The sequence below is a fragment of the Mesoplodon bidens genome (assembly GCF_964165515.1).
Source record: "Mesoplodon bidens genome assembly, chromosome: 5".
In the NCBI taxonomy this organism is placed as follows: domain Eukaryota; kingdom Metazoa; phylum Chordata; class Mammalia; order Artiodactyla; family Ziphiidae; genus Mesoplodon; species Mesoplodon bidens.
This window is the reverse complement of record NC_138161.1, coordinates 136,490,125-136,513,610: the sequence shown is the minus strand read 5'-3', so window position 1 is coordinate 136,513,610 and position 23,486 is coordinate 136,490,125. Positions and strand designations below refer to the sequence as shown.

General features: G+C 40.5%; 1 protein-coding gene across 1 annotated transcript in view; it reads right to left on the bottom strand.

Annotated features, from left to right (window-relative positions):
• Nucleotides 1-23,486, bottom strand: part of SLC9A9 (solute carrier family 9 member A9) — a 558,573-nt gene that overhangs the window by 181,128 nt on the left and 353,959 nt on the right. Inside the window, exon 12 of the mRNA XM_081234688.1 lies at nt 6,447-6,600. Coding sequence (XP_081090814.1) covers nt 6,447-6,600 — 154 coding nt within the window. The remainder of the gene's footprint in view (nt 1-6,446; nt 6,601-23,486) is intronic.

The window sequence follows — 23,486 nt, the reverse complement described above, 5'->3', positions numbered from 1 at the left end:
TAAGCAAAGATTATCATGTCCAGAAGGAAATAAAGCATGCTCTAGAAAGAATCTTTCTGAGCTGTTGGATGAATATAATGCTTTTTGTGAGCATTTTTCCTTAAGAGGTTTATCATTTTGAATGCAGAAATAGGAGCTGCCTGTAAAACTGATGAATCTAATCATTACAAAAAATGAACTAAGCTCCCCAGAGGCTATTTCTTTCTATTCCCCATGTAAACCATGCTTTCATAAATACAGTTAATTAATAACACTTTATGTGTATGTATGTGTGTGTGTATATATATGCCATGGGCAGAAGAAGAGTGTTTGGATAAGAAAAGGCTCATAGGTGGTCTTTTGGGTAGTGTTACAGCAACATTTATTGAGCACTTACTGTGTGCCCTAAATTTATACATGCAATACTTAATCCCTATAAAAATCTAAAGAGGTAGGTATTATTATTGTTCCAAGTTTGCAAATAAGAAAACTGAAGCATAGAGAGGTTGAATTTCTTGCTCAAGATCCCATAGCTAGTAAGAGAGGGAGGCATGGTTGGGCCCCATACCATCTGCCTCCAGAATGTGTGCACTGATCGACTATGTTAATACACCAGTGAAGTAAATTGTTAAGCATGCATGAGACTTTGGATGCTAGAAAGAAAACCAGGCAGAACACAGCTGGATATGAAGGGAACTTGATTATATGTATTCTTCCATTATATAAAATTGACATTGCCTCACCTCAGCAATAAAGGAAGTCTGTACGTAAGCAGGTGTATTTAGCTCTACTATTGTTTAAGATGAAAAGATATTACTAAAGACAGTTCTCTCCTGACCACTGTGTGCATTCCCATGGTGGCTGTTATAAACTTTGTAGCCAGTGGGTATATATGATAAAGAAATCATTCTAGGACGACATAAAATAGGATGGGCCATAAACCCAAAAATAAATTTTAAATACTTAACTAAAATAATGGCAGTGGAGACATTCCACTAGCTAAAAGTTATTCACTCTGCAATGGACACAGGGCAGTATGTGTGATTTTTTGTTGGATCTGAGGAAGGGGCTGGCATGACAGCAGGCTGACTTGGGATCCCGAATGGGGTTGGGAAATGAGCCTGAGGGTAACAAATTCCTCTAATTCCAAATTCCTATAATTGAGGAAGACAAACGTCCCTGCTTGGCTACCTGAGATCAGGGCTGGCCTTGTTTACCTTTAAGTTTTCTAGGTCAAGGAAAAAAATCTGCAGCAAGAAACTTCTGTGCAGCACTAGCAGGTCAACCCCATCACTGATGAGGGATGAAGGTTTCCTGTGTTTGTTTTTAACTGGCCTGTCTTGCTTATAAAAGTACGTCTCTTTTTCCCCAGAGAATTTGTTAATCAAGGTAGTTTGCAGGCTTCAGGAATTAGCTCATTTATTTGGGGCAGCAGAAGAATGAACCAGTTGGGAGTGCAGGCCCTGGGCTCAGGCTGCCTGGCCTTGTAGTCTGACTCTGTAGCTGGACAGTGGGGTGACCCTGGGCCACTTTGCCAGGCCTCACCCACCCTAGGAGGTAGCTACTGCTATCATCCCCATTTTATAGATTAGAGGCTGAGTCACAGGGTGGTCTTATGCCTGGCACTTTATTTTCTAAATATCTAGCACAGAGTAAATAGTCAATAAAAGCCAGCTATTAGGGCTTCCCTGGTGGCGCAGTGGTTGAGAGTCCACCTGCTGATGCAGGGGACACGGGTTCGTGCCCCGGTCCGGGAAGATCCCACGTGCCGCGGAGCGGCTGGGCCCGTGAGCCATGGCCCCTGAGCCTGTGCGTCCGGAGCCTGTGCTCCGCAACGGGAGAGGCCACAACAGTGAGAGGCCCGCGTACCGCAAAAAAAAAAAAAAGCCAGCTATTACTCTTTGAGATGTTCGAAGCAAAAATCTGGAAACTGTAGAAGTCATCTTGCTGGGGGCACTTTCTCATATTGTCTGGAATACAAGTTCTGAATTGCTCCGGTGTGCAAGGCTTTCTGTACTGTGGTTGAGGTATTTCGAAGAGATGGGTCCAGCATTCCTATCTGGGAGAAGCCAGGAAAGGTTTGCACTGTGGTATGGGCTCCATTCGCATGAGTTCTGTTAACTCCATGTGACACCCTACCCTAAACTAAGGATGGGGTTACCATCCCAGATTACTTACCGCTGCCGGAGAGCTCTGCCCCACTGGCTTCTGAGGTGTATTTGTAGGCCTGTGTAATTATTTGGTGGACAGTACTGTTTACTGGCCTCTGCAGGGCAAAGCCTGACACCTTTGATCTCTTGTTTCTTGGCTAACAGCAGAGCTAGTCCTTGGAGACTGGGAGCTGGGTTTTCCTCACCACCAGCATTAATGTAATTCACAGAAGGGAGGAGATCTGGATTCTAATCGAGAAACCATTCTGCTTTCTTTTACCTGAAAACCTCCAAAATAATACTGGGGGAGTCTTTTCTTTATCTCTAGAATTTTAAGAAACAAAGGTTCGCGATTTATTTCAAATACTGCATTAAAAATATTTGTTATTATTAAAAAAACAACAGCTTTAGGACAAGAAATTTGAATGCGCTTAGGATAAAACTTAACCAGTGGAGAATTTGTTTCATATGTTAAGATCAAGCTGAATCTCTTTAAGCATGAAGTCATTGCTGTTTTAAAGTTTTTCTATCAAAGTGCAATTCATATTAATATCAATTTTTACCTTACATAAAACATTTTATCTGCATCTTACTGTGGTAGTTTGCAGCTGAATGGCAAATATTATAGGGACTAAATAAATAAATAAATAAACTCAAGTACATACCTAATAATTTAAGAGAAAAAAAAATGTAGAAATTTAAAAAAACCAAAAAAGGGGGCTTCCTTGGTGGGGCAGTGGTTGAGAGGCCGCCTGCCGATGCAGGGGACGCGGGTTCGTGCCCCGCTCCGGGAGGGTCCCGCATGTTGCGGAGTGGCTGGGCCCGTGAGCTATGGCCGCTGAGCCTGCGCGTCCGGAGCCTGTGCTCCGCAACGGGAGAGGCTACAGCAGTGAGAGGAGGCCCGCGTACCACACACACACACACAAAATGATGGACAACTATCATTTAAAAGCAATAATGAAATGAAGGATTTCTCACCATAATTCAAAAAGAGACATGTACCAAAATGTTCATTGCAGCTCTATTCACAATAGCCCGGAGATGGAAACAACCTAAGTGTCCATCATCGGATGAATGGATAAAGAAGATGTGGCACATATATACAATGGAATATTACTCAGCCATAAAAAGAAATGAAACTGAGCTATTTGTAATGAGGTGGATAGACCTAGAGTCTGTCATACAGAGTGAAGTAAGTCAGAAAGAGAAAGACAAATACCGTATGCTAACACATATATATGGAATTAAAAAAAAAATGTCATGAAGAACCTAGGGGTAAAATGGGAATAAAGACACAGACCTACTTGAGAATGGACTTGAGGATATGGGGAGGGGGAAGGGTAAGCTGTGACAAAGCAAAAGAGAGGCATGGACATATATACACTACCAAACATAAGGTAGATAGATAGTGGGAAGCAGCCGCAGAGCACAGGGAGATCAGCTCGGTGCTTTGTGACCGCCTGGAGGGGTGGGATGGGGAGGGTGGGAGGGAGGGAGATGCATGAGGGAAGGGATGTGGGAACAGATGTATATGTATGACTGATTCACCTTGTTATAAAGCAGAAACTAATAAAAAAAAAAAGAAATGAAGGATTTCTTTGATAGCATTATAAACCACAGTGGAAGTGGAGCATATGCTGGTATCACTATAACATGGTCAAACCAAACTTATGTCGTGCTTGTGTGTGTTTGAACACACACTAACTTATGATCCTATTCTTTTATGTTTATTCTATTGTGCTCTATTTCCTTCTCGTTGATCAATGCACAATGAATTTTTCTCTTCAAGTTAGCCCCTGCTTCCCTCCAGCATAGGTGCTAAAATTTTTAAACTTGAGGCTCAGGTGTGGGGCCCTGGGCAACCCCAGCCAAATCTGACAGTATTTAATATTAGCCCCATCTCTATGTGGGGTTATAAGTCTAAACCAGTGGTTCTCAAAATGTGGTCCTAGAGCGAGCAGCATCAGCACTGCCTGGAGTGTGGTTAAAATGCAAATACTTAGGCCCTGAACTAGACCTACTTGATCAGAAATTCTGGGGCAGGGGCCCAGCAATGTGGGGGTTTAATGAGCCCTCCAGTTGGTTCTGATGGTCATTAAAGTTTGAGAGCCTTTGGTCTTAACTTGGTCTTGCTGCCCTGTATCCTGTCTACCTGGGTTGACTTCCTAGATACACACATACCGATAAAGCTCAGTTATCCCCTCTGATTTCCTCATGACTGGGTCTCTGTCTCTCTGACTGGGTTTATGCCCTGATTTCAGATTAACACTCTAGCTCCCAGCTGGGATTTCCACCTGGCCTGCTGGACCAGAGCCCTGTCAGCTCCTTTCCTTAAATATATCACAGTCCTACTTATACTCTTCTCCCCTCCTGGCTGGTGGACAAGTCTGGCATTGAATCAGTTGGGTCACTTGGAGCCAATTCGCACTGGGGCATCTCTATGACCTGGCAACTCCATGCTGTGCCACCCAGCAGGCCATAATAGCACTGGCCTAAGATGACCTCCAGGCCCCTCACCTGTGGACGTTATAGTTGACATTACTATCCTTCTTTATTAGTCCTTGTCCTATAACCTGATAAACATTCTAACCTGCCTAGGCCCCATTTTATATTACCCTGTTCCTACTGATCTGGGTATCAAGAGACTGCATGAGCTATGACATCTATCTGAAGTCAGTGGATACCTTTGGAAAACACTACAGTAGAGTTAGGTAAACATTTTAGGGTAAAACATGTATTGATTTGGGGACAAATCCTTCAGGGTAAAGAAAGACAACAGTAGGAAATAAGTTATGTTTGAATTACTTTAAGAAAATGTTGCCGGCACCACTTTATGTTCTGAATATTCTAATTTACCTGATAGAGGATTCAATACATTTATCTTGTGAGGATTGGTATCCTCTAACTTCTGCTTTCCAAGTCCCAATTTTTCCATGCATGGATCCACCTACTGAATTTATTTTCCCGAAACCTGAACACACCGTTATCTTACTATCAGTTTACAGGAGACTCAACACTATAGCATTTAATAAAACATTCATGCTCATCCAGAGGAGCCTATAAGCAGCTACTACCGTGAAAGAAATTGAAGGTCACATTTATATGCCTAGAAAATAGTTCAACAAGTATTTCAAAACATTCTCCATTTCAACCTTTGGTCAAAGCCCTTTTATGTGTTAGCAATATTCACAATACTTGAAGAGGTCCTTTTTTCCTTGAATTGCGTTTAATGCATAACCACTTGGCCCAGTTTAGACATAAGCTTTCTTACCCTAAACTCGTGAGTCCTGCTTCTGCTTCTATTTGTCAGATGGATAGAAATTTGTCAGTAAACGCTTAACAAAAGGAATTTACATGTGTGGTTATATTCATTCAATTTTTCACGGAGCAATTATTTATTCCATTCTACTATGTGCCAAGCACTTCACTGGTGCTGGAATAACAGAGTCCCTGCCTGAAAAAAATCTTCTTGGAAATCCCCTCCCAGTCAGATGGATCTTTTCTTGTCAGAGGTGGTGGGTATGGATTTGCCTCACAGAGAATGGGTGGGGACCAGGGACAGGCTGCATGATCATCAAGATGTATGGCTTTGGAAAGTAAAATGTAATTTATGCAAAACACTGTTACATTCTGGGATATGAAAATGAGGACCCAGATCAAAGAAACAAAGACAACAACATTTTACTTTTTCACAATTGGCACAAGCTATTCATTTTTCATCAAACCTGCATACTTTGGGTTAATAGCAATCATCTTCCAAGCACTGCTTATTGGATGGCCCCTAACTGAAGCCTTGACCTGATTTTCCTTTAAGAAATTGTCTAATCTGTGTCTATAGCATCCCTCTGGCCAAACATATGGCTGAATAATCAAATACATTTAAGCATTTCCTGTGTCTCTAATTCTATCCTAAGTGCTGTGACAAATTAAAAACAAAGCAAGTTCATTTTCTCCTTGGTATTATAGCTTTTTCTGTATAAGTTCTACTGTATCATAAGTATCTTGAGGACAAGACTCATGTCTTACTCATTTTTGTAAACTCCATAGATTATCACATTATACTCAGTCAATATGATTGAATGGAAAAATTCATAAAGAAATTCATTTCTAGGGACTGTAGACTATAAACATCATCCTGAGATTTCTAGAACTCTTGGAAAAGTCAGTTCTGTTGGTGATAGGTCATACTGTTTCACCTTGTGAATGAAGGTCAACTTGACCCCAGGCCATTGTACTCTTGACCAGTCAGCAACATCAGAAACGGAACAGTGTAGCCATGCCTCATAATGATTTCCTTTGTTAAGCAGTGTCACTCACCTGATCTGAAGCCAAGTCAGCATGGGGGTTGTTCCTCCTCCGAATACCCAGACTGTGAAGAACACGAGGAGCAGAGTGGTGGTAAACATCATTTGCTTGGGCTGAGATCCTGTGTTCCGAATAGCTAAGGCAAAAGCTATCGCTCCTCGCAAACCTGTAAGGAAGGAAAAGAAGGAGAAGAAACATCTGCACGAGTGTCATTCTCATTTCATTGAATGTATCTTTACAGTTTACTGACAAACACAATTATATTTTAAAATTAAACTTTTAATTTTCAGATAACTGTAGACTCACATGCAGTTGTCAGAAATAATAGGGACTTACTGTGTGCCCTTTCCCCATTTTCTCCCCAGCAGTGATGTCTCATCTTGCAAAACTGCCTAGTACAATATCACACCCAGGATTTTGACACTGATATAGTCAAGATTCAGTACATTCCCAACACCATAAAGATCCCTCATGTTGCCCTTTATAATCACACCTACTTCTCTCCCACAAACTCCTTAACATCTGGCAGCCAGTAATCAATGATCCATTTCTATAATTTTGCCGATTCAGGAATGTTATATAAATGGAATTGTGAAGTATGTAGCCTTTTGTAATTGGCTTTTTTTCACCCAGCGTAATTTTTGGATACTCATCCAGGTTGCCAAATGTATTGATAGTTTGTTCCTTTTTATTGTTGAGTAGTATTTCCATGGTATGGATATTCCACAGTTTGTTTAACTGTCATCTGTTAAAGGACACTTGGGTAGTTTCCAGTTTTTGGCTATTACAAATAAGGCTGCTGTGTGAGTGAACGTAAGTTTTCAGCTCTCTGAGATAAATGCCCAGGAGTGCAATCACTGAGTTATATGGTATTTGCATGGTGTTTTTTAAATTAATTGATTTTAATTGAAAATTTTATTGAAGTAACACTATTTAAATTTATATGTATAACATTGTATATATTATAACATTATGTTTCACATGTACAACATTATATTTCTTTTTTAAATTTAATTTTATTTATTTTTTTATATAGCATGTTTTTAAAAGAAATTACTACCAAACTTTTCCAGAATGGCTCTAGCATTTTACATGCCCAGCAGCAATAGATAAGTCATCCAGTTTCTCCGCCTTTACCAGCCTTTAGTGTTGTCATTATTTTAAATTTTAGCCATTTTGATAGCTTATTGGGGTTATAATTTCCACTTTCCTAATGGTATTGTAAATTTTTTAATGTGCTCATTTGTGATCTATCTACCTGCTTGGGTGAAATGGCTCTTTGTGTTTTTATCTCATTTTCTAATTGAATTGTTAGATGTTTGTTAAATTTTGAGAGTTTTTTATATATTCTAGATAATAGTCCTTTGTTGGATATATAGTTTGCAAATATTTCCTCCCACTTTGTAGCTTTTTTTTTTAAAGTAAGTTTATTTATTTATTTTTTTAAATTAGTTTCTGCTTTATAACAAAGTGAATCAGTCATACATATACATCTGTTCCCACATCCCTTCCCTCATGCATCTCCCTCCCACCCTCCCCATCCCACCCCTCCAGGCGGTCACAAAGCACCGAGCTGATCTCCCTGTGCTCTGTGGCTGCTTCCCACTATCTATCTACCTTACGTTTGGTACTGTATATATGTCCATGCCTCTCTTTCGCTTTGTCACAGCTTACCCTTCCCCCTCCCCATATCCTCAAGTCCATTCTCAAGTAGGTCTGTGTCTTTATTCCCGTTTTGCCCCTAGGTTCTTCATGACATTTTTTTTTTTAATTCCGTATATATGTGTTAGCATACGGTATTTGTCTTTCTCTTTCTGACTAACTTCACTCTGTATGACAGACTCTAGGTCTATCCACCTCATTACAAATAGCTCAGTTTCGTTTCTTTTTATGGCTGAGTAATATTCCATTGTATATATGTGCCACATCTTCTTTATCCATTCATCCGATGATGGACACTTAGGTTGTTTCCAGCTCCGGGCTATTGTGAATAGAGCTGCAATGAACATTTTGGTACATGTCTCTTTTGGAATTATGGTTTTCTCAGGGTATATGCCCAGTAGTGGGATTGCTGGGTCATATGGTAGTTCTATTTGTAGTTTTTTAAGGAACCTCCATACCGTTCTCCATAGTGGCTGTACCAATTCACATTCCCACCAGCAGTGCAAGAGTGTTCCCTTTTCTCCACACCCTCTCCAGCATTTATTGTTTCTAGATTTCTTGATGATGGCCATTCTGACTGGTGTGAGATGATATCTCATTGTCGTTTTGATTTGCATTTCTCTAATGATTAATGATGTTGAGCATTCTTTCATGTGTTTGTTGGCAGTCTGTATATCTTCTTTGGAGAAATGCCTATTTAAGTCTTCTGCCCATTTTTGGATTGGGTTGTCTGTTTTTTTTGCTATTGAGCTGCATGAGCTGTTTATAAATTTTGGAGATTAATCCTTTGTCAGTTGCTTCATTTGCAAATATTTTCTCCCATTCTGAGGGTTGTCTTTTGGTCTTGTTTATGGTTTCCTTTGCTGTGCAAAAGCTTTGAAGTTTCATTAGGTCCCATTTGTTTATCTTTGTTTTTATTTCCATTTCTCTAGGAGGTGGGTCCAAAAGGATCTTGCTGTGATTTATGTCATAGAGTGTTCTACCTATGTTTTCCTCTAAGAGTTTGATAGTTTCTGGCCTTACATTTAAGTCTTTAATCCATTTTGAGCTTATTTTTGTGTATGGTGCTAGGGAATGATCTAATCTCAAACTTTTACATGTCCCTGTCCAGTTTTCCCAGCACCACTTATTGAAGAGGCTGTCCTTTCTCCACTGTACATTCCTGGCTCCTTTATCAAAGATAAGTTGGCCATATGTGTGTGGGTTTATCTCTGGGCTTTCTATCCTGATCCACTGATCTATCTTTCTGTTTTTATGCCAGTACCAGACTGTCTTAATTACTGTAGCTTTGTAGTATAGTCTGAAGTCAGGGAGCCTGATTCCTCCAGCTCCGTTTTTCGTTCTCAAGATTGCTTTGGCTATTCGGGGCCTTTTGTTTTTCCAAACAAATTTTGAAATTTTTTTGTTCTAGTTCTGTGAAAAATGCCATTGGTAGTTTGATAGGGATTGCATTGAATCTGTAGATTGCTTTGGGTAGTAGAGTCATTTTCACAATATTGATTCTTCCAATCCAGGAGCATGGTATATCTCTCCATCTATTTGTATCATCTTTAATTTCTTTCATCAGTGTCTTATAATTTTCTGCATACAGGTCTTTTGTCTCCTTAGGTAGGTTTATTCCTAGATATTTTATTCTTTTTGTTGCGATGGTAAATGGGAGTGTTTTCTTGATTTCATTTTCAGATTTTTCATCATTAGTGTACAGGAATGCCAGAGATTTCTGTACATTAATTTTATATCCTGCTACTTTACCAAATTCATTGATTAGCTCTAGTAGTTTTTCGGTAGCATCTTTAGGATTCTCTATGTATAGTATCATGTCATCTGCAAACAGTGACAGCTTTACTTCTTCTTTTCCAATTTGGATTCCTTTTATTTCCTTTTCTTCTTTGATTGCTGTGGCTAAAACTTCCAAAACTATGTTGAATAACAGTGGTGAGAGTGGGCAGCCTTGTCTTGTTCCTGATCTTAGTGGAAATGGTTTCAGTTTTTCACCATTGAGGACAATGTTGGCTGTGGGTTTGTCATATATGGCCTTTATTATGTTGAGGAAAGATCCCTCTATACCTACTTTTTGCAGGGTTTTTATCATAAATGGGTGTTGAATTTTGTCGAAAGTTTTCTCTGCATCTATTGTGATGATCATATGGTTTTTCTCCTTCAACTTGTTAATATGGTGTATTACATTGATTGATTTGCGTATATTGAAGAATCCTTGCATTCCTGGGATAAACCCCACTTGATCATGGTGTATGATCCTTTTAATGTGCTGTTGGATTCTGTTTGCTAGTATTTTGTTGAGGATTTTTGCATCTATGTTCATCAGTGATATTGGCCTGTAGTTTTCTTTCTTTGTGACATCCTTGCCTGGTTTTGGTATCACGGTGATGTCGGCCTCATAGAATGAGTTTGGGAGTGTTCCTCCCTCTGCTATATTTTGGAAGAGTTTGAGAAGGATAGGTGTTAGCTCTTCTCTAAATGTTTGATAGAATTCACCTGTGAAGCCATCTGGTCCTGGGCTTTTGTTTGATGGAAGATTTTTAATCACAGTTTCAATTTCAGTGCTTGTGATTTGTCTATTCATATTTTCTATTTCTTCCTGAGTCAGTCTTGGCAGGTTGTGCATTTCTAAGAATTTGTCCATTTCTTCCAGGTTGTCCATTTTATTGGAATAGAGTTGCTTATAGTAATCTCTCATAATCTTTTGTATTTCTGCAGTGTCAGTTGTTACTTCTCCTTTTTCATTTCTAATTCTATTGATTTGAGTCTTCTCCCTTTTTTTCTTGATGAGTCTGGCTAATGGTTTGTCAATTTTGTTTATCTTCTCAAAGAACCAGCTTTTAGTTTGGTTGATCTTTGCTATCGTTTCCTTCGTTTCTTTTTCATTTATTTCTGATCTGATCTTTATGATTTCTTTCCTTCTGCTAGCTTTGGGGTTTTTTTGTTCTTCTTTCTCTAATTGCTTTAGGTGCAGGGTCAGGTTGTTTACTCGAAATGCTTCCTGTTTCTTAAGGTGGGATTGTATTGCTATAAACTTCCCCCTTAGAACTGCTTTTGCTGCGTCCCATAGGTTTTGGGTCGTCGTGTCTCCATTGTCATTTGTTTCTAGGTATTTTTTAATTTCCTCTTTGATTTCTTCAGTGATCACTTCGTTATTGAGTAGTGTATTGTTTAGCCTCCATGTGTTTGTATTTTTTACACATCTTTTCCTGTAATTGATGTCTAGTCTCATAGCATTGTGGTCGGAGAAGATACTTGATACAATTTCAATTTTCTTAAAATTATGGAGGCTTGATTTGTGACCCAAGATATGATCTATCCTGGAGAATGTTCCATGAGCACTTGAGAAAAATGTGTATTCTGTTGTTTTTGGATGGAATGTCCTATAAATATCAACTAAGTCCATCTCGTTTAGTGTATCATTTAGAGCTTGTGTTTCCTTATTTATTTTCATTTTGGATGATCTGTCCATTGGTGAAAGTGGGGTGTTAAAGTCCCCTACTATGATTGTGTTACTGTCGATTTCCCCTTTTATGGCTATTAGTATTTGCCTTATGTATTGAGGTGCTCCTATGTTGGGTGCATAAATATTTACAATTTTTATATCTTCTTCTTGGATCGATCCCTTTATCGTTATGTAGTGTCCTTCCTTGTCTCTTCTAATAGTCTTTATTTTAAAGTCTATTTTGTCTGATATAAGAATTGCTACTTCAGCTTTCTTTTGATTTCCATTTGCATGGAATATCTTTTTCCATCCCTTTACTTTCAATCTGTATGTGTCTCTAGGTCTGAAGTGGGTCTCTTGTAGACAGCATATATATGGGTCTTGTTTTTGTATCCATTCAGCCACTCTGTGTCTTTTGGTGGGAGCATTTAGTCCATTTACATTTAAGGTAATTATTGATATGTATGTTCCTATTCCCATTTCCTTAATTGCTTTGGGTTCGTTATTGTAGGTATATGCCTTCTGTTGTGTTTCTTGCCTAGAGAAGTTCCTTTAGCATTTGTTGTAAAGCTGGTTTGGTGCTGCTGAACTCTCTCAGCTTTTGCTTGTCTGTAAACGTTTTAATTTCTCCATCAAATCTGAATGAGATCCTTGCTGGGTAGAGTAATCTAGGTTGCAGGTTTCTCTCCTTCATCACTTTAATTATGTCCTGCCACTCCCTTCTGGCTTGTAGGGTTTCTGCTGAGAGATCAGCTGTTAACCTGATGGGGATTCCCTTGTGTGTTATTTGTTGTTTTTGCCTTGCTGCTTTTAATATGATTTCTTTGTGTTTAATTTTTGACAGTTTGATTAATATGTGTCTTGGTGTATTTCTCCTTGGATTTATTCTGTATGGGACTCTCTGTGCCTCCTGGACTTGATTAACTATTTCCTTTCCCATATTGGGGAAGTTTTCAACTATAATCTCTTCAAATATTTTCTCAGTCCCTTTCTTTTTCTCTTCTTCTTCTGGAACCCCTATAATTCGAATGTTGGTGCGTTTAATGTTGTCCCAGACGTCTCTGAGACTGTCCTCTGTTCTTTTCATTCTTTTTTCTTTATTTTGCTCTGCATCAGTTATTTCCACTATTTTATCTTCCACCTCACTTACCCGTTCTTCTGCCTCAGTTATTCTGCTATTGATCCCATCTAGAGTATTTTTCATTTCATTTATTGTGTTTTTAATCGATGCTTGATTCATCTTTAGTTCTTCTAGGTCCTTGTTAACTGTTTCTTGCATTTTGTCTATTCTATTTCCAAGATTATGGATCTTGGAAATAGAATCTTGGATCAGCTTTACTATCATTATTCTGAATTCTTTTTCAGGTAGACTGCCTATTACCTCTTCATTTGTTAGGTCTGGTAGGTGTTTATCTTGCTCCTTCACCTGCTGTGTGTTTTTCTGCCTTCTCATTTTGCTTATGTTACTGTGTTTGGGGTCTCCTTTTTGCCGGCTGCAGATTCGTAGTTCCCGTTGTTTTTGGTGTCTGACCCCAGTGGCTAAGGTTGTTTCAGTAGGTTGTGTAGGCTTCCTGGTGGGGGGGACTAATTCCTGTGCTCTGGTGGTTGAGGCTCGATCTTGTCTTTCTGGTGGACAGGTCCACGTCTGGTGGTGTGTTTTGGGGTGCCTATGGCCTTATTATGTTTTTAGGTAGCCTCTCTGCTAATGGGTGGGGTTGTGTTCCTGCCTTGCTAGTTGCTTGGCATAGGGTGACCCGCACTGTAGCTTGCTGGTCGTTGACTGAAGCTGGGTGCTGGTGTTGGGATGGAGATCTCTGGGAGATTTTCGCTGCTTGATATTATGTGGAGCTGGGAGGTCTCTTGTGGACCCGTGTCCTGAAGTTGGCTCTCCCACTTCAGAGGCACAGCACTGGCTCCTGGCTGCAGCACCAAGAGCCTTTCATCCACCCGGCTCAGAATAACAGGGAGAAAAAGTAGAAAGAAAGAATTAGTAGAAGAAAGAAAGAGAGAGGGAAAGAAAGGAAGAAGGGAAGAAAGGAAGGAAGGAAGAAAGAAAGGAGGGAGGGAGGGAGGAAGGATGGAAAGAAAGAAGGAAAGGAAGGAGGGAGGGAGGGAGGGAGGAAGGAAAGGAAGAAAGACAGGAGGGAGGGAGGAAGGAAAGAAAAAGAAAGTGGAAAGAAGAAGGGTGGGAGGGAGGAAAGAAAAAGAAAGAAGGAAAGGAGGAGCGGAGGGAGGGAGGGAGGAAGGGAGAGTAGGAAAAAAAGAAAGAGCAGGTAAAGTAAAATAGAATAAAGTATGAAATATAGTAGCGTTATTAAAATTAGAAAGTAATTATTGAAAAAAAAAAACAAAAAAACAAAAAAAACCGGACTGATAGAACCCTGGGACATATGGTGGAAGCAAAGCTATACAGAGAGAATCTTACACAGAAGATTACACATACACATTCACAAAAAGAGAGCAGGGGGAAAAATCAAAAATCTTGCTCTCCAAGTCCACCTCCTCAATTTGGGAGAATTCGTTGTAAAAAGAGGAAAAGGGCGAGAAGTCTGAAATCTTGCTCTCTAAGTCCACCTCCTGAATTTGGAATAATTCGTTGTAAAAAGAGGAAAAGGGGGGAAAGTCTTAAATCTTGTCCTCAAAGTCCACTTCCTCAATTTGGGATGATTCGCTGTCCATTCATGCACTCCACAGACGCAGGGCACATCAAATGGACCGTGGAGCTTTAATCCGCTGCCTCCGAGGCTGCACAGAGATTTCCCTGCCTCTGCTCTCACAGCTCCCGGGTCTCAGCCTTGGACCTGGCCCCGCCTCTGCGCGTAGGTCGCCGGAGGGCGTCCGTTCTTCGCTCAGACAGGACGGGTTTAAAGGATCCGCTGATTCGGGGGCTCTGGCTCACTCAGGCAGAGGGGAGGGAGGGGCGCGCAGTGTGGGGCGGGCCTGCGGCGGCAGAGGCCGGCGTGACGTTGCAGCAGCCCGTGGCGCTCCGTGCGCTTTCCCGGGAAAGCCGTCCCCGGGTCTCGGGGACCCCGGCAGTGGCGGGGTGCACAGGCCCCCCGGAAGGCGGGGCGGACAGTGACCCGCGCTCGCACACAGGCCCCGCGGCGGCGGCGGCGGCGGCAGCGGCGGCGGCGGCGGGCCGCGGCGGCGGCAGCGGCAGCGGCGGCGGCCCACGCCCGTCTCCGAGGTCCGCGCCTTACCCGCGGCTCGTGCCTGTCTCCGGCGCTTCCCCAAGCAGCCCTCTTAATGCCCTCTCCTCGCGCACCAGGAAACAAAAGGGAAAAAAGTCTCTTGCCTCTTCAGCAGCTCCAGACCCTTTCCCCGGCCTCCCTCCGGGCTAGCTGTGGTGCACTAACCCCTTCAGGCTCTCTTCCTGCCGCCAGCCCCAGTCCTCTCCCTGCGCTCCGACTGAAAGCCGATACCCGAGCCTCAGCTCCCAGCCCCGCCCGCCACGGCGGCCGAGCAGACAAGCCTCTCGGGCTGGTGTGTGCCTGAGGGCACCGGTCCTCTGTGCCAGAATCTCTCCGCTTTGCCCTCCGCACCCCTGTTGCTGTGCTCTCCTCCGCTACTCCGAAGCTTTCCCCCTCCGCCACCTGCAGTCTCCGCCCGCGAAGGGGCTTGTAGTGTGTAGAAACCTTCCCCCCTTCACGGCTCCCTCCCACTGGTGCAGGTCCCGTCCCTATCCTATTGTCTCTGTTTATTCTTTTTTTCTTTTGCCCTACCCAGGTATGTGGGGAGCTTCTTGCCTTTTGGGGGGTCTGAGGTCTTCTGTCAGCGTTCAGTAGGTGTTCTGTAGGAGTTGTTCCACGTGTAGATGAATTTCTGATGTATCTGTGGGGAGGAAGGTGATCTCCGCGTCTTACTCTTCCGCCATCTTCCTCCGGGTCCCATCTTCCTCCGGGTCCCTGTAGCTTTTTATTGATTAAGTCTAATCTGTTGATTTTTCCTTTTATAAATCATCTATTTGGAGCCAAGTCTAAGAACTCTTTACTTAGCTCTAGGTCCCAAAGATTTTCCCTTGTATTTTAAATTTTTTTCTAAAAGTTATTTAGCTTTACATTTTACCTTTAAGTCCATGCTCATCTTGAGTTAATTTTGGTATAAGGGGCGAGTTTTAGGCTGAGGATCTTTTTTTTTTTTTTTTTTTTTTTGCCTATGGATGTTTAATTGCTCTATTGAATTGCTTTTGTACCTTTGTCAAAAACCAATTGGGTGTATTTGCATGGCTCTATTCCTGGGTTCTCAGTTCTGTTCCATTGATCTATGTGTCTATTCCTGTTTTGATAGTACACTGTCATGATTACTGTAGGTATATGGTAGGACTTAGTACCAGGTAGACCTCCTGGACTGTTGGTGGGAATGTAAATTGATACAACCACTATGGAAAACATTATGGAGGTTCCTTAAAAAACTAAAAATAGAACTACCATATGACCCAGCAATCCCATTACTGGGCATATATACCCTGAGAAAACCATAATTCAAAAAAACAGATGTACCACAATGTTCATTGCAGCACTATTTACAATAGCCAGGACATGGAAGCAACCTAAATGTCCACTGACAGATGAATGGCTAAAGAAGATGTGGCACATATATACAATGGAATATTACTCAGCCATAAAAAGAAATGAAACTGAGTTATTTGTAGTGAGGTGGATGGATCTAGAGTCTGTCATACAGAGTGAAGTAAGTCAGAAAGAGAAAAATAAATACCTTATGCTAACACATACATATGGAATTTAAAAAAAGAAATGGTACTGATGAACCTAGTGGGAGGGCAGGAATAAAGATGTAGACATAGAGAATGGACTTGAGGACACGGGGCGGGTGGGGAAGGGGGAAGCTGGGGCAAAGTGAGAGGAGCGTCGACATATATACACTACCAAATGTAAAATAGTTAGCTAGTGGGAAGCAGCAGCATAGCACAGGGAGATCAGCTTGGTGCTTTGCTACTACCTAGAGGGGTGGGATAGGGAGGGTGGGAGGGAGGCTCAAGAGGGAGGGGATATGGGGATATATGTATGCATATGGCTGATTCACTTTGTTGTGCAACAGAAAATAACACAGTACTGTGAAGCAATTATACTCCAATAAAGATCTATTAAAAAAATCGGGTAGAGTGATTCTTATTTTTCATTTTCAAAAGTGTTTTAAATATTCTAGATCTTTTGCCTCTCCATCAAATTTAAAAGGATATCGTCTGTATTTACAAAAAAATCTTTCTGGGCACAAATACTTTTAGAAAATCAAGTGTGTTAGACAACAAGGAAAACCAAGCTTATGGACCATTGAAAATTAATAAACGATTAATGACATTTAAGAATTATTCCAGCCTGAGAACATACTTTTACAAAGTCTATAATCTAAACTGACCTATTAAAACCTGCTTTTTTGTCTATCTTTCTTCTTTAATAATAATATGTTAATTGAATTTTTATGAATCCATATTAAATATATTTGCAAGAAGATGTTAAAGAAGATTAAATGCTACAATTTCAAGTCAAAGTGTGATAACATTATAAAAACAGATGTAGACTTTGAAGAAAAGTAAATAAAAGCACAAGTAGTAAAATAAAAAAGTTAAAATGGAAAATCTCTCTTGGGTACCACAAGACTTATAAGACATTTACAGGCTCTGTTATACCATGTAACAGGGCAAATAAACATTTATAATGATAGCAAGTATAAGTCAAAGGTAGTGATTTTTGCTACTTTTATAGGAAGGTTTAAGTCACATACATAAAATTTCAATGGTCCATTTTTTATAATATTTATTGTATTAATATCATCTAGGTTTCTAATTTTCTAAATCTTTATTCATACATTAAAAGACTTTTAGAAACTGGATACAGGGTAGGATGAGAAAAACTGTAACTACTTTGGTCTTTATCCTTGGCTTCACAACTTAGAATATAATGCTCCTTTCTCATCTTTACACTGAGAATATACAAGAGACAAGTGGCATAACACAAGATCTAGAGGACTAGAATAGAGAGACTTAATATATTTTGCCTGAAAGAAGGAAGCCTCAGAAAGAGAGAGGAACATGCACTCTGATTATAAAATTACCTTCAAGGAACAAAATGTAATGGAGGAAGAAAATTATTCTAAATCTCCATGTAGACAAGGAAATGGCCTGAAGATAAGAAAGATAACATTTGAAGTAGATATTAATAAAGAAAAGTTCTTATACATCAGAAATTCTGAACACTTAGATGGCTGTACTCAAGAAGAGTACACCAGAGACGTTCATGCACTTAGACCCAGCTGGGGACAAGAGAGTGGGGATATTAATAACCCTTATTACTGGAGAATATTTCAATAATGTTCTCTCCAGGAAATACAAATGGTGTCATTAGGGAATGAGAACTGAAAGAAGCAGTTTTCCAACAGCCTTCTATATCTGAGGAGAAAATGTATAGGTTAAGGTAAAGCTCCTAGCAGTGTTTAATCAGGACAAGATTGGAGATAGAAAGTGATCTTTTCTTTTTCTCTTTTCCTCAAGCTCACATTTCCAGACATGTCCATAAAGAAACATTACTCCAGTTAAATGGTGTGTATTAGAAATATTAAGTGCTAAGACTCGAAGTATTTGTTTTCATTATATTGAATATTTGTGTGTGTGTGTATGTTTTTGGCTTTGTTTTTTCATTTTTTGTTTTGTTTTTACTTTGAATTTTGTGAGAAAGAGAAAAATAGAGACTGGAATAAAAGTTAAAACTTGCTATGTCGTGTTTATTGTAAAGTTCATGTTAGTTACCAAGGGCAAGGATGGACATAATCATTTATCTTCCTGAATATGTTTAATAATGTATTGTTATTATGTTAAACTAGCATAGCTAGGCTCTTAAATCTAAATTATCTATACATGAGCAGTTCTTAGTTTAAAAATATACTCAAAAGATATATGTTATTCTGACTTCTAAAAAAATCTATATCCTATAAATAAAACTCTATATTTACAGGAGATGCAATGTAGAGATCTCTTTTAAAAAAAGAAGAAAGAAAAATGCAGCCACTGCCTTGTACTTGTACTTGTGGAATATTAAGAAACATTGATATTTAGAACCAACTTCAAGATGGCTCTATAAGAGGAGCCCTTCCCCATATAATGGTCACCTAAAAAACCACAGAAACAGTGTGTTTTTGGAGAAGAGAGTATCTGTCTGTAGCCCTGGCCACTTGTCGCAAATATGGCTCATGCCACATGTGAGATGGCCTAGTAGCATGGGAAGCATGGAACTGAGAAAGGTGAGGTCACTAAGTAGACAAAGTGAAGCTCATTTAGAACTCTAGATGAGAACAACTGCCTACATACCATTCATCCTTTATGAAGCCAAAGTTATTGATCACACATTCGGCACCTAGACAATTGTCAAATCAATGGCCATTCATTGCTTCATTCAGCACATATGTGTCTTAGTCTGACATAACAAAATACCACTGTCTGGGTGGCTCCAACAACAGAAAGTATTTCTCACAGTGTGGAAGCTGGGATGTCTAAGATCAGGGTGTCAGCATGGCCAGGTCTGGTGAGAGCTTTCTCTCTGGCTTACAGAAGGCGACCTGCTTGCCATACAAGAGCAAGCTCATTGGTGTCTCTTCTTAATTCTATCATAGGGCACCCCACCCTTATAATCTCATCTAAACCTAATTGTCTCCCAAAGGCTCCATCTCCAAATAACATCATATGGGAAGTTGGGGCTTCAACTTATGGATTTGAAGGGGACACTATGTGAGGGGAGTCCATAGCAATATGTACTGATTGATTATCTGTTATGTGGAGGCTCTGGGCACACTTATCCTATCTCCTTCACACCATGGATTTGGGAAACAGAGGACTTTAGGACTGAAATAAATTACTTAGGCTACCAGCAAAATACTAGAAATTAAAGATTAGTATTGACTTAGGAGTTTCTTCTAGCAAAACACTATTTTCCAAGAACACATGCCATTTTGCTTACAAACCAGGAAATTCAGAACTCAGTGTCAAAACTTGTGTTTTATTTTGTTTTATGGGTACTTTGATTCTTTGGATTTACCTTTCTTTTTCTCTTTGTTTTGGCCAACTAATGGACATAATTTTATACTTTTGGGGGTTATAGACTATATCTCTCATTTTAGATGGGTTTACTGTTCAGAGACTTGACATATTTCACATACTCAGTTGGAAAGTTAGCATCATCTTGTGGAATAAAAGAATTACCTGAAATTAAATGTGGTTTCATTTAAAATTGGCCTCTAAGGGATCTTATGTTAATTATGTTGATGTTCTATTCATAACAATAGAAGACTATTGAACCAAGGAAAGCTTTCAGGCAAGGACCCCTGCTGCAGAAAAAGTGCAGCTTCCTGTTTATCTTTAAACAGCAAAAGTGAAACTTAATCTGTTATAAATTTGCAAATGTGTTCTGAACAGGGTGAAGGTCATATACAGCTACATTTAAATCACAAGAATACAAGTACCCCCTAAGGCATTTGCATTGAAGGTGCAAAGCAAGAGTCTAAACCTAAACATTTATTGAGCACTCACTCTGTGCTACCTGTTACCCAAGGCACAGTGGGGGGATGCAATGGTGAGGAAGCTTGGGCTCCTCTATTTTAGGGCTCAAGGTTCTACAAAAATGAGTCTCTTAACAGGTAAATTATGCTAAAGTATATTAGAGGTATAAAGAGTATGCTTTGCATGTATAGACTGTTGAAGAAAAAGGTAAGATTGCTAAATTTCATGAGGGCCCAAATCATGGCCATTGTTAACAAATGTGCAATGTTTAAGGCACTGAAATCAATGGTGGGGTGAAAGAGGTCTTTGACATGTGGTTTTCTATACTTGAATCATTTTTCTCCCATTCAAATTTTCTCTAGTTCTTTCTTCTATAACCCTCACCCAAATTTCACCTAATTCCAATGATCTTCAGAGCTCAGCTGAGCCACTGATTTCTCTGTGAAGCCTCCACTGAGGTCTGGGCCTGGGTTAGGCTAACTGACATTCCCAGTACAAACTGTGCTTGGCCTATCAGGTGACTTATGACATTACACTGTAATTGGCTGGCTCTTTGTTTATCCACACACGTAGAGCAATGCCAAGCACATACAAGGTCAATGAACAGATGAATGTTCTGATTCTTCATGATTCTTGATTACAAATGGAAAAGTGATTGATATCTCTTAGTTCAATGGAATGGTTGAGTAATTGTTTCTTCAAGTTTGGCTTCTGCCCTTTTATTATTTATTGAGACCCTTAAAGCCTCGTACTGAGAGTCAAGAGACCTGGGATCTGTTCTCAGGCCTGCCCGACAGGATGCATGATCATTAGCCTCATCTGAATCTGTGTTGTCTCATCACTGAATGGAGGTTTTAAGACTAGCTTGTGGTCTTTAGCCAGAAGTGCACATCAGAATCAACTGTGAAACTTAAAAATGTATGAGTTATTCATGCTAGTGTCCTGACTCTAGAGATTTGGATTCAGCAGAGAATGAGTTACCTGAAAGCTCAGGCTCCTCTCTCTTCCCTCTGTACCACCTTGGTCCAAGGCCCATCACCTCACACTCTGACTGTGCCCCTGACCAACAACCTTGTCTCTTGGGCTAACAGCCTCCATCCTTTCTTCCTTCCAGACTATCAATGTCCCTCTGAACAGTTTCCTCAGAATCTAGCTTTATGAGGTGGTGATCTGACCCAGAAACCGTAAGGGGCTTCCTACAGTCCATAGAAACACTTCAATCAGAATTCTGCCCCCCCCCTTCCGGGTCTACCTCCCCTTGTCCACTGAGAGCTTTGCATACCAACAAGGTGGTCTTCTTTCTCTCCGTAAACAATTGTTATCCTTGCCCCTATGCCATGATCCCACTGTTAAGCCTGTGTTTCACTTCTTTCTGCCTCTATTCCACCCCCATGAAGTTTTCCTGGAACACTCCAGTCCACATTGCTCTCTTTTTCTTGGAAATCCTATAAAACATATTGCTCATGCCACTCATATTATTGAATGATAGTCTGAGATGAATCAGTAGTTTAATATGATCTATTCTTTCCTCTCAATTATTAATCTTTTAAAAGGCTGGAATTACAACTTCTTTACACAACTTAATATCTCTCATAGTATCCAAAACATGAGACTCAGTAAACGCTTTTGAAGTCAATGATTACAGTGGCTTCAGAGTCTTGAGATATGAGGTGGTGACATTCATATGTTCCTTCATTCATTCGGGCTCTAGGGGATAGCAGAAAACAAGAGATAGTTTCTGCCTTAAAGCGGCTTCCAGATTAGTTTAAAAAAGAAAAAAAAAAGTAATATGTAAGTTGTTTTGAAGAAAACAAAAGTAGGATAAGAAGATAGAGGATATATTTATGTGAAGGGCTGGAGTTTTTAGGGTGGTTAGGAAAGCCACTTTGGTTAGGTGACATTTGAGCATAGACCCCAATGAGGGAGAGGCCATGTGGGTGTCCGGAAGAAAAGCACTCCAGGCTTCTGGAACAGTAGGCTCAAAGGCCCTGAGGCAAGGATATGCCTGATATGTTCACATAGCAGCAAAGGGGCTGGTGTGGCTAGAATGGAATCAATGGGGGGCGGGAGTGGGGGGTGAGTGCAAGGAGATAATGCCAAAGAAGTAACTGAGCCAGATCATGCTGGGCTCTTGAACAGCAAGACTTTTGAATTTTATTTTGAGATGGAAAACTTCAGGAAGGTTTTTGGCAGGGTCGTGCTAGGATCTGTTCTATGATTAAAAGGATCACTCTGGCTCTGCTATGAAAAACAGATTTCCAGGCTGGAGGCAGGAGGTCAGTGAGAAGTCTGCTGCATAATCCAGGCAAGAAGTGGAAGTGGATCAAAACAGGATGGTAGCATGGTAAGTACTGGAATAATGTCAAAGGTTGACAATACTTGCTGATGGGTTGGATGAGGGGTATGGGAAGAAGAGAGAACTCCAAGAAATTATGGCTTGAACAACTGGAAGAATTGGGGGAAACTGTGGGAAGAGCATATTGGGGTGTCTGGAGGAGATCAAGGGTTATATTCCAGCCATGTGAAATCTATGATCCCTAGCAGTCATACAAGTGCAGAGGTTGAGTGGGTGGTTGGAGCTAAGGGTCTGGGGTTCGGGGGAGAGGTTAGAGTCTTTTTTACTGGAGACAGTGGGGAGTTGGAGTTTGAAAAGTGTGGGAAGATAAAGTTTATTTTAAACCATGTTTTCTCTTGCTTTAAGGACTTTGTGCTGCTCCTTGCACCTCCAGTGATCTTCCCAGGCTTCCCCTCGCCCCGTTCCCCAGTTTCCCCCGCCGGCCCCCAGCCCTGGCTTCTCCTCATTCATTTCAGTCCTCGGAAAGGCTGCCCTGACCATGCCAGCTAAGTGTCCTCCACTTGAACCCAGGCCTTTTTCACATGTCATTTATTACATTGATCACCATCTGAAATTATATGTTTGTTTTTTAGCCTTTAAGACCTGTGTCCCTCCACAAGGCAGTGAGCTCACTGACAGCAGGCCCAGTGCCAGGATGGTGCCTCTCATATAGTAGGCAACTCCTTAAGCATTGGATAAATGCATGAGTGAATGGATGAGGGAAAGATCATCTTTTGCCTTTGAAACACAATTGGAATCCAAAGGCAACTGAACAGTAGTTGGACAGGGATGCAGAAATGTCCCTGAGAAACTGACCCATTCTTTAAAAGAAATATCCCTTAGATAAGTTATTTTGCTGCCTTTCTTTTCATTTGGGATATAATCCATTGCAATACCTTTTTTCCTTTCATTTCAAGTACTGTGAGGGGGTTGATTTCAAAGATTTAACACCTTCTCATCACTCTGATAAATCAAACCCTAGTTTGAGTCTACAATAGAATTATGTATTGCTTTTAGCTTTGCTGAAGTCCCATGACCTTGCAAAAGGTAACTACTTTCAGCAAAAATGTCAGTCTGATTTCAAAATACATTTTCCAGGATAGT